This window comes from Gekko japonicus, unplaced genomic scaffold, assembly GCF_001447785.1.
Source record: "Gekko japonicus isolate JY-2015 unplaced genomic scaffold, Gekko_japonicus_V1.1 scaffold803, whole genome shotgun sequence".
NCBI classification, from domain to species: Eukaryota; Metazoa; Chordata; class Lepidosauria; order Squamata; family Gekkonidae; genus Gekko; species Gekko japonicus.
In genome coordinates, this window is record NW_015167562.1 from 506,808 (window position 1) to 521,569 (window position 14,762).

Sequence of the window (14,762 nt, forward strand, 5' to 3'; positions counted from 1 at the left end):
CCAGCCATGCCGCCGCCTGCGCAGCTCCGCCCCTCTGTGTCGCCCGGCCTCGCCCCCGAGCCACAGCTCACCCGCCCTCCCCCCTGGGGGGAGAGGCGGCGGCAGCCAAAGGGTCTTCAGGCCCCACCAGGAGGTTGGCATCTGTGCCTGCCTAGGGCGCAGAAGCACTTCGAGCCGGCCCTGGAACCATTGAAGGTTGGGAATGGGATCCCTACCTTTGCACTGCCCTGACTCAGGCACAGGACCTCTGTCTTCGTCGGATTCAATTTCAACCGACTCAACCTAAGCCAACCAGCCACAGCTTGTAGTTTTAACTGTTAGCCACCTTGATGGCCTTGATGAGGCAGAAAGGCAGGATACAAATTTTGTAAATAAAACAAATAAATAATAAATATTACTGCCATCAGTTACTCAGGTTCCCGAAACAATGGAGCAAAACAGAACAACCCTACCTTCAAAAAATTATTAGTAGTTGCTGAACACTGCGGCACTATGTTGGCACAGGAGGAGAGTACATAGCCAACAAGGATAATTTTGTTTTTAAAAGTTGCTGAAAGCCTGATTTTTTGAAACACCAAATGGTTGGAGAGGTTATGTTGCTTGACATTAGCTTCTTCAAACATATTGTCCAGTGTGTACTAGCTAGGGAAAGGAAAGAACTGAATCAGCCTGACCCTGACATGATGTTTGAATCCTATACCCCTGAAACAGAAATGGATGGAAGACATAACAAACGCACACCATCACATTTTGCATTATTAATTAGAAAAGCTCTTAGTCAACTGTTCTGATCCAATTTTGGTTTATACATTTCATTTAAAAAAATTTGTTGTTGTTAAATAATTATAAAAATCTAGGGATAACTAGACTAACTCATTGATATCTACATATACATAGTTCAGCATTTTTATAAACATGCATCGGCATCAACTATCAGATCATAAGTCAATTAAAATAATTCAACAAATGATATACAGTTTCCAGGAAAAGACAACCAATTTCTTCATCTCAAATAATAGGAAATTCTCTTAGAACTTTGGCAAACTCTCTTTACCAGTAATCTGAATGCTAAAAATCGCAGTAGGTCCACCTAACTAATATTTCAACTATCACTGAATTTTGTTTTACTTTTGTCCGCTAGGTTATAGATCTGCTGCCACAAGTGGCTGTGGAAGGTCCCAAAAGAAAACCAGCTTGAACCCACCGTGAGACCGGATGTGCCTGCTGAGATTGCTGCTGTTCTGGAACATCTTACTGCAGATGTTACACTGATATACCCGCTTGTGTTCTCCAAGCTGCTTGATCAGTTTTCGCCGTATCCCGTGTCTGCTAGAGAGGATTAAACTTCTCTTGAGGGACATAGAGCTTTGATGATGAGGATACCTGCCAGATTGGAAAGAAGTCACAACAAAAAGGTTCAACCATGCTGTGAAAGGAATGCCTTGGGAGACAGATACCACAAATCATTTCCAAAGCTGATGCAGCATGCTGGTATAGTCCTCTCACTAAAGTGTAATACTTCAACACTCAAGTGGAGGAATTAACTTCTTTGAAAGCATCCCCATGTCAAAAGCTCTTCCCACATGGGAAACCCTTAGAGGTGCTATCTTTCCTTTTGAACAAACGGTCCCCAAATGTGCCCTACTAGTAATATAATCAGCATGGAGCATTTCTCACAAACAGGAACCTACCCAGTGAGCTTTACGTATAAATTTGTCAAAAAAATTTATGCCCTACTTAAAACTAAATTAAAAACAACACAACAAACAACACAAAATGTAATAGAAAAAAGATACAAATAAGCCATACACTTAAAAAAAAAAAAGTACTCGTGATTGAACGCTGATTGAAACCAGGGTCTATCATATGCAAACCCTCTATACGTCTCTAACCCCACTTATGGATTACAGCCAGAAGTGCCAGGTGGGCAGCCACATTGGTTTGCAGTAGAAGAGCACAATTTGAGTCCAATAGTAGCTTGGAGCCCAACAAGATTTCCAAGGTATAAGCTTTTGAGAGTCAATGTGCCCTTTGTCAGGTATCTGATGAAGGGAGCTTTGACTCTTAAAATCTTATATCCTAGAAATCTTGTTGGCCTTGAAGTCACTAATAGACCTGAATCTTGCCAGAAGTGTCATTTTGGAGAGAAACTGAAGGGCCCCAGAGTTCCTAGATCAGGCCCTACTTTCTTCTGCCAATCATCTGGAAGTCATCTGCATGGGATGTCTTATTTACAAATATGGTAACATGAAAGTCAGCAATCAGGAAATACCTATAGCCTATTTTTAATTAAGGTTAAATGGAAAATTATGATATAGGAATGATATAAAATAAAACCAATTACTCTCATCAGGCTATGAAGTTTCAGCGTGATTATGCCATTTCACAGACCAGAATTTTAGTAGTTATTTTCAGAGGTCATTTCGGGGGGGAACGCGGGGGAACACAATTCCCCCAGGTGAGGTGCAGGGGGGTGGGGCACATGATGAAGCCCCACCCCCTGCTTCCGGCCACCCCGCTTCCAGCCCTCATTCAGCCAGGAGGAGGCAGAAGAGGGAGGGTAAGTTGCTTCCTCCCCGCCTTTCCCCACCCCTGCCTGCCTGGGGCCAGGGAGGGCCTTCCTCGCACTCCCGCTGGCCTTGCAGGTCCACCGCCGGGCCCCTGATGTCAGGGGGTGTGGCATATGCTAATGAGTTATGCTAATGAGTTCCCCTAGCTCTTTTTCTACGAAATGACCCCTGGTTATTTTCCAATTTTGTAATGAATTCTCTCATACTGAATCTTATTCAAGATGGCCAGAGCTATAGGGTTATATCCTACCACTGCACTCAGCTATGTCCAAAGACTTTCTCCAGTGCAAAGAGCCTTCCTCCAAAAGAAGAGCCTTTGTTTTTTTTTTGCTTTGCTGGGCAGAATGTCAGTATACATCCCCTTATCTTTTGTCCCACATGAGCAGCTTCTAGTCCTCTTTCATATTAAAATGAAAACTAGTGTATGGTGGAAGAATGTTCACCATTTACCATCCCTGTTTTCAGAGGAACTTACTTTGTTATGGAATTCATACTGTTTCCAGTACTGGGTAGCTTCCCTAAAACCAGATCCATGATCCTTTCTTCTTCAGCAGAAGGAAGAGCCGCCTCATCAGGTGGGATCTCCGTTATAATTTCAGCAACATGATCCTCTTTTAATTGAATTCATTATAAAAAAAAGTGAATTGTCACTTTTAAGTACCATCATTACAGACAAGAACACATTTATAAGTTTGGCCATTAAAAAATGTGCAGATAAGACAAACAACACAAAAAAGCAAAACCGAAAAGCAGTATAAGAATCAATAATCCTTCATGAAAATAAAAGAGCAAAGGGGTTATTTGCTCACTTCAATCCACAACACGCTAACTGATACATTTTCATCTGCATTTCATAACTGCCAGCAGACAGGTAGACAAAATATGCATAATATCTTTACTGCTCTTTGCCAACAGTCACTCCAATTTCTGCTGGTCTGTCCAGTTTACATAATTCCTTAAAATAGAAAGGAGAACTATAAACCTAGCTATTTTTGTTGTTTGGTAGTCAGATTAATAATGGATTATGTCTCCCACTGCCATATTCCCACTAGCCATATTGCATAAAAAGGCAATGCTCATCCAGCCTGGTAGAAGCAAAGCACCACAGCTTAAATAAAGTGAAGGCTACGGTGACCTATCAAGCCATTCCCCACTCCCTACTTCAGATTAAACATCTTATATCATTGTGATACTCTCACTGCTGCCAGTAGAGCCAGATCCTTATAGAGAAACATATCTCTTGTTCCTTTTAAAAATTCCATTGTGGCAACCAATGATTCCAGACCAATAAAATATTCTGGACAAAATCTACGCAGGTGAATCATCTGCATAAATAACTGAATCCAAGTAGATGGACGAGAGCAAGAAATATACCACAGTAAATTTTAAGGAGTCTATCAGCTGTCATGCTCATAATCTTAACCTACTATTTACAAGATGTAATTACACTTTCATGGCTTAGCGTGCAAGAGCACCCAGCCCAATCACTCCCTCATTTCTTCCCCTTCCCTTCCCACTTGCCTGAGCCTCACTGCTACCTATTGCAACCACTGGCCATTACTCTGTACTGCCTCTTGGCTCTCTCTTCCACGCAGCCCCCCCAAACAGCTGCAGAGGCAAAGATGTTCCTGTCTCTGACTGCAATGTAGCCCATATGTGAGGCCTCAGCCAGCAGCAGTGTGTATCTAGCTGTCTAGCTGTAGGGCCATCAGCTCTCTTGTTCTAGTGCAATGCTTGTGCCTCTGAAATGTGCTGTGTAGTCAGTTACATGAAAGGTGTAGTTATTCCTGACATGTATGGACTGCACCTGCTGTTCTGTTATCTGTCAATCAGCTTTCAAAGGCAAAGTAGCTCGTTGGAATTTTAAAAAATGGAAACCCCTTTCCTCTTTATTGCTTTCAGAACTCCCTCCTTATGTCTGTTTCATAGCATGTCCCTGTGTGGCAGCTACGAGTTTCTCCTCTCCTTGCATTCACTCATCATAGGGCTCTTTAGAATGAGACCTGCACTAGGACATCAGGCTGGAGCTATTCATCACCCCACCTGCAGCTTCTCCAGGCTCTGGCTACCTGAACAGTAGGGCAAGGGAGCAACTCCCAGCAGCTCACACCTCTCCTGGTTATGGCTAGTGAAATAAGCTATGCAGTTAGATCCAGTTGGTCAGCCGTGTTGGTCTGAAGCAATACAACAAATGTAGAGTCCAGTGGCACCTTTAAGACCAACAAAGGTTTATTCAAGGTATGAGCTTTCGTGTGCATGCACACTTTTTCAAATACATTAGAATGGCAGTCAAGGTTCAAACTTATAGCCTGCTTGAAGTGGAGGAGATGGAGAATGTGGCCTGCTGGGGCAAGGAGCAACAAATTAATAAGCAAAAGGTAGGGTTGGCCAAAATAAAGAGGGAAATAGCAGGGGCTCAGTAGGCAGACTGAACCTGCAATCTCTTGTGTGCTAAGCCAGTTATATCCAGTAAACTACAGCACTGCAAAATAGCCCTTCTGCACCAGGTCCTATAGCTGGGATCATTTTGTGCATGGGGGGGGGGGGAGTACATGGTACATGCTGCCTCCTGAAAGACTTCAAAAGCTCCATCATGAGCTTTACACCTGACTATTCTACATTTGCCAGCCAGAATCTTGCAGAGGTTGTGCTGCTATTTCCCAGGGGTGGGGGGTTGGGACTCAAACCTCACTCTTCTTTTCCCTGTCATACTTTGCCTTCCCACAGTGCCAGGAGGCACTTTACTGTGTTGCTTGGTGTTGCAGCTTCCATTCTTTTTGCATGAATAGCTCCTCACTTACTAAAAAAGCACTGTACCCCCATTAGGACTTGAACCCTTATGCTGCAAAGGGGCAGAAGAAAGGGACACATTCTCTGTACACACTTCCCCATATGGCTATGAAGTTGGTTGTGTCCTGTGGTTAGGACAGCATTTGTTTCACCCTCTGATGCAGGTTTTCAAACTCTTGCCTGAAGGCACCAGCTGCTTACTGTCTAACTTGGTGAGCTAGCACCTTGTCCTTTGAGGCAGAGGCACTTAACAGTTGCCAGACTGTGAGTTTATGTTTGGAGGGAGATGTGTCAAATGGGTATATAACATTATTACTTCCCTCCTTATATTTACCTGGCAGAAAGGGTGCTGTCTTAGCTTGGACTACCAGGATATTTATATGCCAGCTGCAGGCAAAAGGTACTTCTCATCTACCATTTTGAGTCAAAACATGCAATGCCTTCAGGCAGAAAATTTGTGCCATGTGTATGTTGGCAAGTGAGGAAGAGGTTGCCTCTCATAATCTGGGCATTGCTGCTTGCTGACAGGTGCCTGCCATACACAAAAGCAGTGCACAGCTATCACCAGAAGTATTTATTTATTGAGATTTATACCCCGCCCTCCCCACAGAGTGGGCTCAGGGCAGCTGACAAGGGGCAAAGCAAAAAAAAACATTAATAACAATTGTACTCAATTAGACAAGATGGTCTCCAGATACATGCCAGATGGAAGACAGACAGTTCTCCAGGGATGATGCTATCCTATTGCCTATCCCAACCAGGTAAATCCAGTAGTATCAGTCACACAGAAATAGTGGCAGATCTTCCCGGGCCATCCTTAACCCCGATGTTATCCACCGCATTGGTGGTGGTGGTAGTGACGGCCCCTATGTGAAAGCATGGCGGAAGAGCACCTTACAGGCCCTCCGGAACTGCATAAGGTCCTGCAGGGCCCTGATCTCCTCCGGGAGCTCGTTCCACCAGGTAGGGGCTGCCACTGAAAAGGATCTGGTCCTAGTCGCAGTGAGCCTTGCCTCCCAGGGGCCTGGAACCACCAGGCGATGTTGTGCCCCGGACCAAAGTGCTCTTGGGGAATATACGGGGAAAGGCGGTCCCTCAGGTAGGTTGGACCCTGGCCATGTAGGGCTTTAAAGTTAAGTACCAGCACTCTGAAGCAGATTCGGTATGCTACTGGCAGCCAGTGCAGCGCTTTCAGTCCAGGCTGGATGTGCTCCCACTTGGGGAGACCCATCATCAGCCTGGCCGCCGCATTCTGCACTAGCTGCAGCTTCCGGATCTGCCCCAAAGGCAGCCCCATGTAGAGAGCGTTACAGTAGTCTAACCTCAAGGTGACCGTCGCATGGATCACTGTAGCCAGGTCGTCACGGCCGAGGAAGGGAAGTAATGTAATTAGTGAGTGGCAATGGTACTGCTGGGGACTCTGCGGCTGCAGTCATTGCTGTTTAAATTCTTTTTCCTATATCTTTTGACTTTACTACTGGGGGAGCACTGGATCCCAAGACATTACAGTAATGTAAGTTCAGACCGTGCGTGACACTGGGGCTTCAGGTAAAAAAACCCTGATTAAGCCAAAGATTATTTATAGTGCAATGCTAACCAGAACTATACCATTCATTAACTTCAGTGGATTTAGAAGGCTGTAATTCTGCTTAGGACTGCTCTGTTAAAATGATTTGGTGCCTTGACTTCAATGGACATGGATAAAGCTATATAGAAAGGTGGACACAAATCAGAAAAAATGGAGGTTTGTGGAGGTTCGAGATTTTCATGAACCACAAACCACAAACTTCCACAAACTTCTCCAATGCATGAACTGGTTTGTGCTTTCGGAAGTTTGTGGGGCCAATGTTTTGGAGCTTATGCGAGCTGTGGCCCCAACCAGAACTGAGCTTCCAGAGTGAGCTCCAAAGGCCTATAAAGGCCTCGGGTTGGGCCATGGGCTGGTGGTGAGCTCCAATGGCATTTAAATGCCCAACACTCACTTCTGGTTGGGCCACTGGACCCGGAAGTAAGCACCAAAGGTATTTAAATGCCTTTGGAGCCTGCAAGAATGTGTCTCCCATGAACCTCACAAGCCTCCATGAAAAACATGGAGGTTCATGGGCAGATCATGGGAGATACATTTTCATGAACCCCTGGTTCACAAACCACAAACTAACGTGATTCGTGCTCGAACCAGGGTTCATTTATGGGTTCATGCCCATCCCTAGCTATATAGTCAATTACAGAGATTTTTGGGGATGACTGAAGAATGACACGTCAAATGGAAACAGTGCCTAAATTGTTGACATTTGATTAATACAGATGGCAAAGATATAAAAAGGTAAGTACAAGTAATGTAAAATAGCCAAAGAAAGAAGATGTCTTACTGACATCCATTTTTGTCTGTAAGGTAATTTATAAATGATGCTAGATAACCCAGGTGAAAAGAGAGGCAACACATTTGTGAAAATATGTTATCAACTGGCAGTGGGAGGAGATACTGGCTGAAAGTGTAAAATATTTCTTATTTCCAGTTTAATTTCTATGTCCATTAAAAAGACACTCCTTGCATGTAAAAACTGCAGTTATAAATCAAAAACACTAATGTGTTCCATAATTCATATGTACAACATATGTCTTACAGAGGAAACAGACCTGCAGCAGAGAAACCAACTCTGCAGCACAGAGGGATGTGAAAACTGAGGAATATCCACCAGAATATAATTCTGTCATTAGGTATTAAATGAAAGGCCACTGTTGGCTACTTTTAATAACTTGTAGGTCTCACCAGAATGGTCTTTATCATCCACAATCACAAGTTGAGTTTCTGCCTTTGCTACTTTTGGCTTCCTGCCCCGTTGGGGTTTTCTTTTCATATCCACATTGATGTTGGTGCTTTCACAGATTACAGGCTGATTGGAAGGATGAGCCTCCACAGCCTTCTCTGGAAGTGCATCGTTTTGATTGCCCTGAGGAGGTCCTTTGGTTTGTTCCAAGTGACTCAGCAGATGTTCTGCAAGGAAAGACCAAAACGATATGACTGACAGGAAGATCTGTGAGCTTTTAAAAATTGGATTCTTCCTAAAGCCAGGATTCCACAGCATCTGACACAAAAATGCAACAAAATCAATACTTGATAATGCCTTGGGGGGGAGGGGGAGACTGCCATCCAGAAACATCTTCAGCTTTGCAAAGTTGCAAGTAAGGTTGTGTTTCGAATTAAAGATAGCCTTAACTTCTAAAGGCTAGTATAGTTCTCAGGATCCTCAATCCACTGTTGACCAAATTGGCCAATGTTGCACAGGGTACACAATTTTTCTATTGCATTCCAGAAGATTTTTACCAATACACATTCTCATGCTTTTAGGAATACAATTTGCAATTAGGGAGATTTGTGAACTCCAGTTACAATTCTGGAAGAGACTGAAATGATTGGATTATTTCTGACAACTCCTGGCCATTCCAGAAAAGGTTTCTAAATGTAAAATGCAATGTGTAGGGTCCAGTTCTTTGCAAGTTCTTTTATTTTATTAACATTGCTCGTATTATTCCCATGACCTGAGTATAGTGAATGCTTCATTTCAGTTGACTGAAGGAAATGCATGCTCAGTGCCATTTATTATCCATAGCTTCAGATTGGATTGCTCCTTGGCAAAACATTAATAAGTATCAAGATGGCATGGAAGAATGTTCAGTCAAGTTCCTTTTGAGAAGAGCTTACACCTTTTGAGATTTCCATCAATGCAAGCTGTGTTTTTATGGAAAGACTGTGTATAATTAGCAGCACTGTTCCTGTGAATAAGGGGGAATCAAGCATTTACTACCTTGTTTGTTTTCCCATCCTGTACGAGAAAAAGAGAGCACGAGAAAAAGATTTTTCCATAAATAACTGATGAGGCAGGAGTTTTGGTCCAGTTTGCAGAAAACTGAATTTTCTGTTTTCTAAAAATCACTAAACAGGTTATCCAGAAAACGGCTACTTTTGCATTACACATAAAAAAATCAGAACAAACTGTCATGCTTTCAATTGTATTTTGGATCAGCAATATTTTTAACCAAGTAATTACTCATTCTGTTCAACTTTATCTTGCCCACTTTATTTAATCTTTTAAGAATAATTTTCATATTTCATACATATTCATACATAAAGTGTAGTTCATATTTGTGTTTTGGGGGGTATCTGTTAGGATTTTTTGCTACTTTTTGTTTTACAAGGATCAGTAGAATGTCAGGAAGTTAAGGACCATATGGAAACACAGACACAAGGTGGAGACAAAGCAGAACACTGATCCAAAGTTCTCTGAATGGTCCAGGGCACATGCAAAGCAATGGCTTCCTCATTCATCTTTCAAATGCAGTCTTACAAACAGCAGCATAACCCACACACAACAGCTAAGATTCCATGCCATCAACAGAGCATTTACACAACTGCAGAAGTTGAAGAGTCCTTCCCTTACCTGTCAGCAGATGAGGTTCTTGGAAAGTTGTTGAGCATACTTTACAAGTCCACTGGTTGGACTCTGTTTCAAGAGGCCCACTACTTTCTATAGTGCTCTCTAGATTATAGCAAACAAAAATGAACATTTAGCATTCGCAAAAACACAAAATGGAAAAGTCCTCAGTATCTTTATGGACACATACAGTATTAAAATATTAAGATTTTTGGAACACTGACAGAGCAAACCTAAGTAGAGCGACCTCTGCAGTAAAGCCCACTGGTTTCCATGGGATTCAAAGGGTGTGTCTCCCTTTAGGATTGTACTCTGATATGACGATGGAAATGGGTACTGATAAAACTGTGTGAATTCAAAATGAAGCTGTATTTTGGGAAGTGACTATTTTCTCAAAACTGGGGTTATAAGTTTAAATCCACTAATTTACTCCACCCAGCACCATCACAAATACTATCAGATTTGACAGCTGCCTCATCACAGGTGCACTCTAATCATTGTCTGCCAAGGCATCGACACTCACCACCACATAGCAGATACAGAATGAAGATTTCCATACCTGTAAGATCGGCCTCATGGAATCGGGATTTCTTGACTTTCTTGACAGAAAAGACACATGTGTCAGAAGGCTTTGAAGTAGTTTTGTTTCCTTCTTGATCACACTCCATCACAACTAAGCACACATCTATTACAGAGAGAATATTTCTATTACTTTTTCTCCCACCTATTACATCAGTGAGATACCACATGGGTTGGTAACATGGGCTACACTGATATATGAGGGAGTTCTGAAAAAGTCGTCGTCCCCCACCTTGAGGGGGAAAAAAATCAAATAAAATGCCTCTGATATATTAACCTTAAAAGATGGAAAATTTTAAAAATAAATTATTCTTCTTGCACTTCCACTAGAACCACCAGAAAAAATGATAGTAGCCTGCTTCAGAGGCGGGTTTTTCATTTGGAGGGACAGGGAGGGAATAGAATACTGCACACATACCCCTAATTCTGTTCTACTTAGGCTGAGAACGTTCCAGATACCTCTCATACAATGCACATTATAATTTGAGAGATCTTAATAGAAGGCATATACTTTTTCTAACTAGAGTTTACAATATGCTAGTAATATTTGAATACAGAGAAATAAGCCACAAAGCCACCTATTACAACCTTTTGTCTAAAAGGACTGGGAGATAGTTGAAACTTCTAGCTGCTTAGGCTAGTACTATGTACACAGAACTGTACTATATACATTAACACAGTAAATCCAACCACACGTACCATTGGCAATGTTAGCAACCTGCTTTAGAACAGGTTTTTCCATTTTTTTGGCGTAGAAAGCTGCATACCATACTCTTAATTCAGTTCCTGGAGGGATATCCCGGGAAGTAGTGAAGTAAATCTCATTATCATGCTGGAAGGCAGTCAGGTTCTGGTGTTCATACTGGGTGGCTGGTCTCACCATCATCATCCAGTTACAATCATCTTCATTAGAGGTATCAAAATATACTGGAGGCTCATCCTTCTGAAAAACCTGAGGCACACCCAGTGAGATAGATACTGAATATAAACTTGATCCTAATGATCACATCTAATAATACCACCATATACAAGAATGCATTTACAGTGTTTGGTGTAGTGGTTAAGTGCGTGGACTCTAATCTGGGAGAACCGGGTTTGATTCCCCACTCCTCCACTTGCACCTGGCTGGATGACCTTGGGCAAGCTGTAGTTCTGATAAGAAGCTGTCCTTGAAAAAGAGCAGTTTCTGTCAGAGCTCTCTCAGCCCCACCTACCTCACAGGGTGTCTGTTGTGGGGAGGGGAAGGGAAAGGAGTTTGTAAGCCGCTCTGAGACTCCCTTGGGTAGTGAAGGGCGGGGTATAAATCCAATCTCTTCTTCTTCATTTCAGTTACTAGACTGTGCCCTGCCTATGTGGTCCCAGCATTCAGCTATTATTGTTGTGACACAAGGAATAAATCACTAGAAACCAGTTCCCATGATGACGATAGCTTCTGACTCAATCATCTGTCTTTGATGTAACAGAACCTCTTCAGGCTATGAGAATCTCATTTTTCCTACAAGTGTCTGCCACAAAGCTGTGTATTGGACCTTCTGGATTCCTGTTCCTACTGAGTCCCACCATACGACGTTTCCAAAATCCCCTCCCTCCTTCTCTTTCTCTCCCCCCCCCATATGTATGTATGTCTGCATGCATGCATGTATGTATGTATGTATGTATAGAGGGGGAGAGAAGGAGAGAGGGAGGGAGAGAGGAAGGGAGAGAGAGCTTATCACACTTCTATGTCTAACCTATTTTGAGGAAGAGCAGGATAAAACTGTGACAAACAGACAGACAGACAGACAGACAGACAACTTAAGCTTGGATACATGGTACCTTCAATGGAAAGGCTGACTCCTTTTCCAGTTTGGCAACTCTTTTGGATTCAAAAGGGCCAAACTGGGTACGTTTGACCATCTGAGTCACTGCAAAAACACCTTCAGTCCCATCTTCAAGTTGTCTGATCTCCAAATTGGAGGGAAGCGATGACCTAAAAAGTGAGTATTTTGGACAAGTCAAGAGTACGCCAGAAATGAGCCGTGTCTGGTACAAGTCCGCCAGCATCCACAGAAGGATGAACTCAGCCTCACCCCTCAACACAGTAATGTCAAAAATAGCTATTTATTAGCAAGTGCAAAATGCAAAAGTTTCAAATCACCCTCCCACACTGATGGAACAAGAAGTTAACCTTTCTGCACTTTTATATGGTATGAACACCAGTGTGGACAAGCCATGAAACTCTTCTACTGATACTGACATCTTTCAGCTTCACTTCAAATGTTCTTTAAAAATGATTTTCTTATATGTAAAACCTGACCTGGAAAGCCCAGGCTTGTCTGATCTCAGAAGCCAAGCAGGATCAGCCCTGGATAGTATTTGGATGGGAGACGGCCAAGGAATACCAGGGTCGTGACACAGAGGCAGGGAACGGCAAGCCAGCCCTGAACATTTCTTGCCTTGAAAACCCTATAGGGTCACTATAAATCAGCTGTGATTTGATGGCACTTTCCACCACCAAAACACTTCAGTTTAGAAATTATGTATATATATATAAATATGTCTTCCCCACACTAAAACATTTTCTGCGCAGTAAATTCAAAATCTGAAGCCGCAGTGAGTCTCAAATTATATAATGACTTTGCACATGCCCGCTGTGAAGACAGACAGACTGCAAACCACTTTGCAAACAATATACAGTAACGATTCAAATGAGTATAACCAAGGACAGTAAGCATACTTAGTAAGCAAATATTCACCTTCTCAATCATCTGTCTTGACAGTTTCATTAACACCTCCAGTGACTAAAGAAGGAAAGCTGTCTTTCTGTAGGTGGTTTCGGCATTGGCTGAACGGGGGATTCTAATCTGGGAGAACCAGGTTTGATTCCCCACTCCTCCACGTGAAGACAGCTGCGTGACCTTGGGTAAGTCACAGCTCTCTCGGAGCTCTCTCAGCCCCACCTACCTCACAGGGTGTCTGCTGTGGGGCAAGGAAGGGAAGGAGATTGTAAGCCACCCCAAGACTCCTTCACGTAGTGAAGGGCGGAGTATAAAACCAACTCTTCTTCTTCTTCTTCATGGGTGCTGCCGGCTTGCAGCAGCAGTGGCTCCTGCCCACTTCCTAAAGGGCCACTCTCGGGTTGGGACAGTCCCAGCAGGGGCACTGGCCCACCACAATGTCCCCAGGTGGCCTTAATGGCCAATCCACCCCTGCTCTAGCCCAGATACAATGTGAAGCCTAAAGGGACATCTAGCCATGAATTTCTATCCTGACTGACCCAACTGAACACATGAACACATGAAGCTGCCTTATACTGAAGGTCCATCAAGGTCATTATTGTCTGCTCAGATTGGCAGCTGCTCTCCAGGGTCTCAGGCAGAGGTCCCTCCCATCACCTACTGCCTGGTCCTTTTCACTGGAGGTGCCAGGGATTGAACCTGGGACCTTCGGCATACCAAGCAGAGGCTCTACCACTGAGCCACACCCCCTCCAATTATTCTCTACTGCAGAGCCATCTTCATTGCCTTCCTGGTACTGAATTATGCCAGAGTGGGAAAACTTCCAGCAGTAGTTTAGAATTGTTTTAGCAGTCAGTCAGAACAGGGTACATGTGAAGTCTCCAAGATCAGGCACATTTCTAATTTGAAATGCAGCAAAAAAAGGAAAACCAAAAGTTCAGTGAATTCTTTTTTGCAGCTCTGGCTTCATTTGCTTTAAAAAGCAACAGAGTTTGCAGTTCAACTTACCTTGCTCTACTTAATACAAAGGAGTCTTTGACAGTCACTACCGGCCCCAGTTCTGGACATTCTGAATCATGATACTGACTACAGTCTTCACACCCTGGAGGCAGAGAAGACAAAGACCAGCTTGGACTAACTTTCTCAGTAAGTAGCCAGGGAGGACATTCAAGCCTATCCAACTAATTCCACCTTCTGCAATATTCCAAAAGCCAGTAGTTACATACCCAGTTGAAACAAGATTACATTTCACTTCATCTCAATGATAACATTTCCAAAAAACTTATTTATTTATTTATATCCCACCCTATCCTGCAAGCAGGCTCAAGGAGGCTCACAACACATGATAAAACAATAAAAATTCATACAAACTTATGTTTCAAAAATACTTTTAGCAACTGAGTAAAGATGCCTAGAACAAGGAGCAGAAACACATGAAAATTATTCCTTATGAACTGATCTACGTGCCTAAAAACTGGAAGAACTCTCATCTTAAAACACACATGTATATAATTGTAGTATTTCATTATTCTGCAAACATCCCCAGCAAGTGTCTACCTTACTTCATGTTACATCTAGCTACTGTCTAGAAAAGATGTTATTTTACAACAATCAAGAGACATCACATAGATCAGGATCCAAAGAAGAGACATGCATTGTCAGGAGAAAATTGT

At 42.9% G+C, this 14,762-nt stretch overlaps 1 protein-coding gene and 1 non-coding gene across 2 annotated transcripts in view; both read right to left on the reverse strand.

Moving 5' to 3' along the window:
• Positions 1–14,762, reverse strand: part of PRDM15 (PR domain containing 15) — a 60,623-nt gene that overhangs the window by 40,952 nt on the left and 4,909 nt on the right. Inside the window, exons 2-8 of the mRNA XM_015413768.1 lie at positions 14,098–14,191; positions 12,188–12,341; positions 11,063–11,324; positions 9,800–9,886; positions 8,131–8,355; positions 3,046–3,181; positions 1,205–1,383 (exon numbers count right to left, since the gene is read on the reverse strand). Coding sequence (XP_015269254.1) covers positions 1,205–1,383; positions 3,046–3,181; positions 8,131–8,355; positions 9,800–9,886; positions 11,063–11,324; positions 12,188–12,341; positions 14,098–14,191 — 1,137 coding nt within the window. The remainder of the gene's footprint in view (positions 1–1,204; positions 1,384–3,045; positions 3,182–8,130; positions 8,356–9,799; positions 9,887–11,062; positions 11,325–12,187; positions 12,342–14,097; positions 14,192–14,762) is intronic.
• Positions 13,768–13,839, reverse strand: TRNAT-GGU. Its single transcript has one exon. It is a non-coding gene; the product is annotated as a tRNA-Thr (tRNA).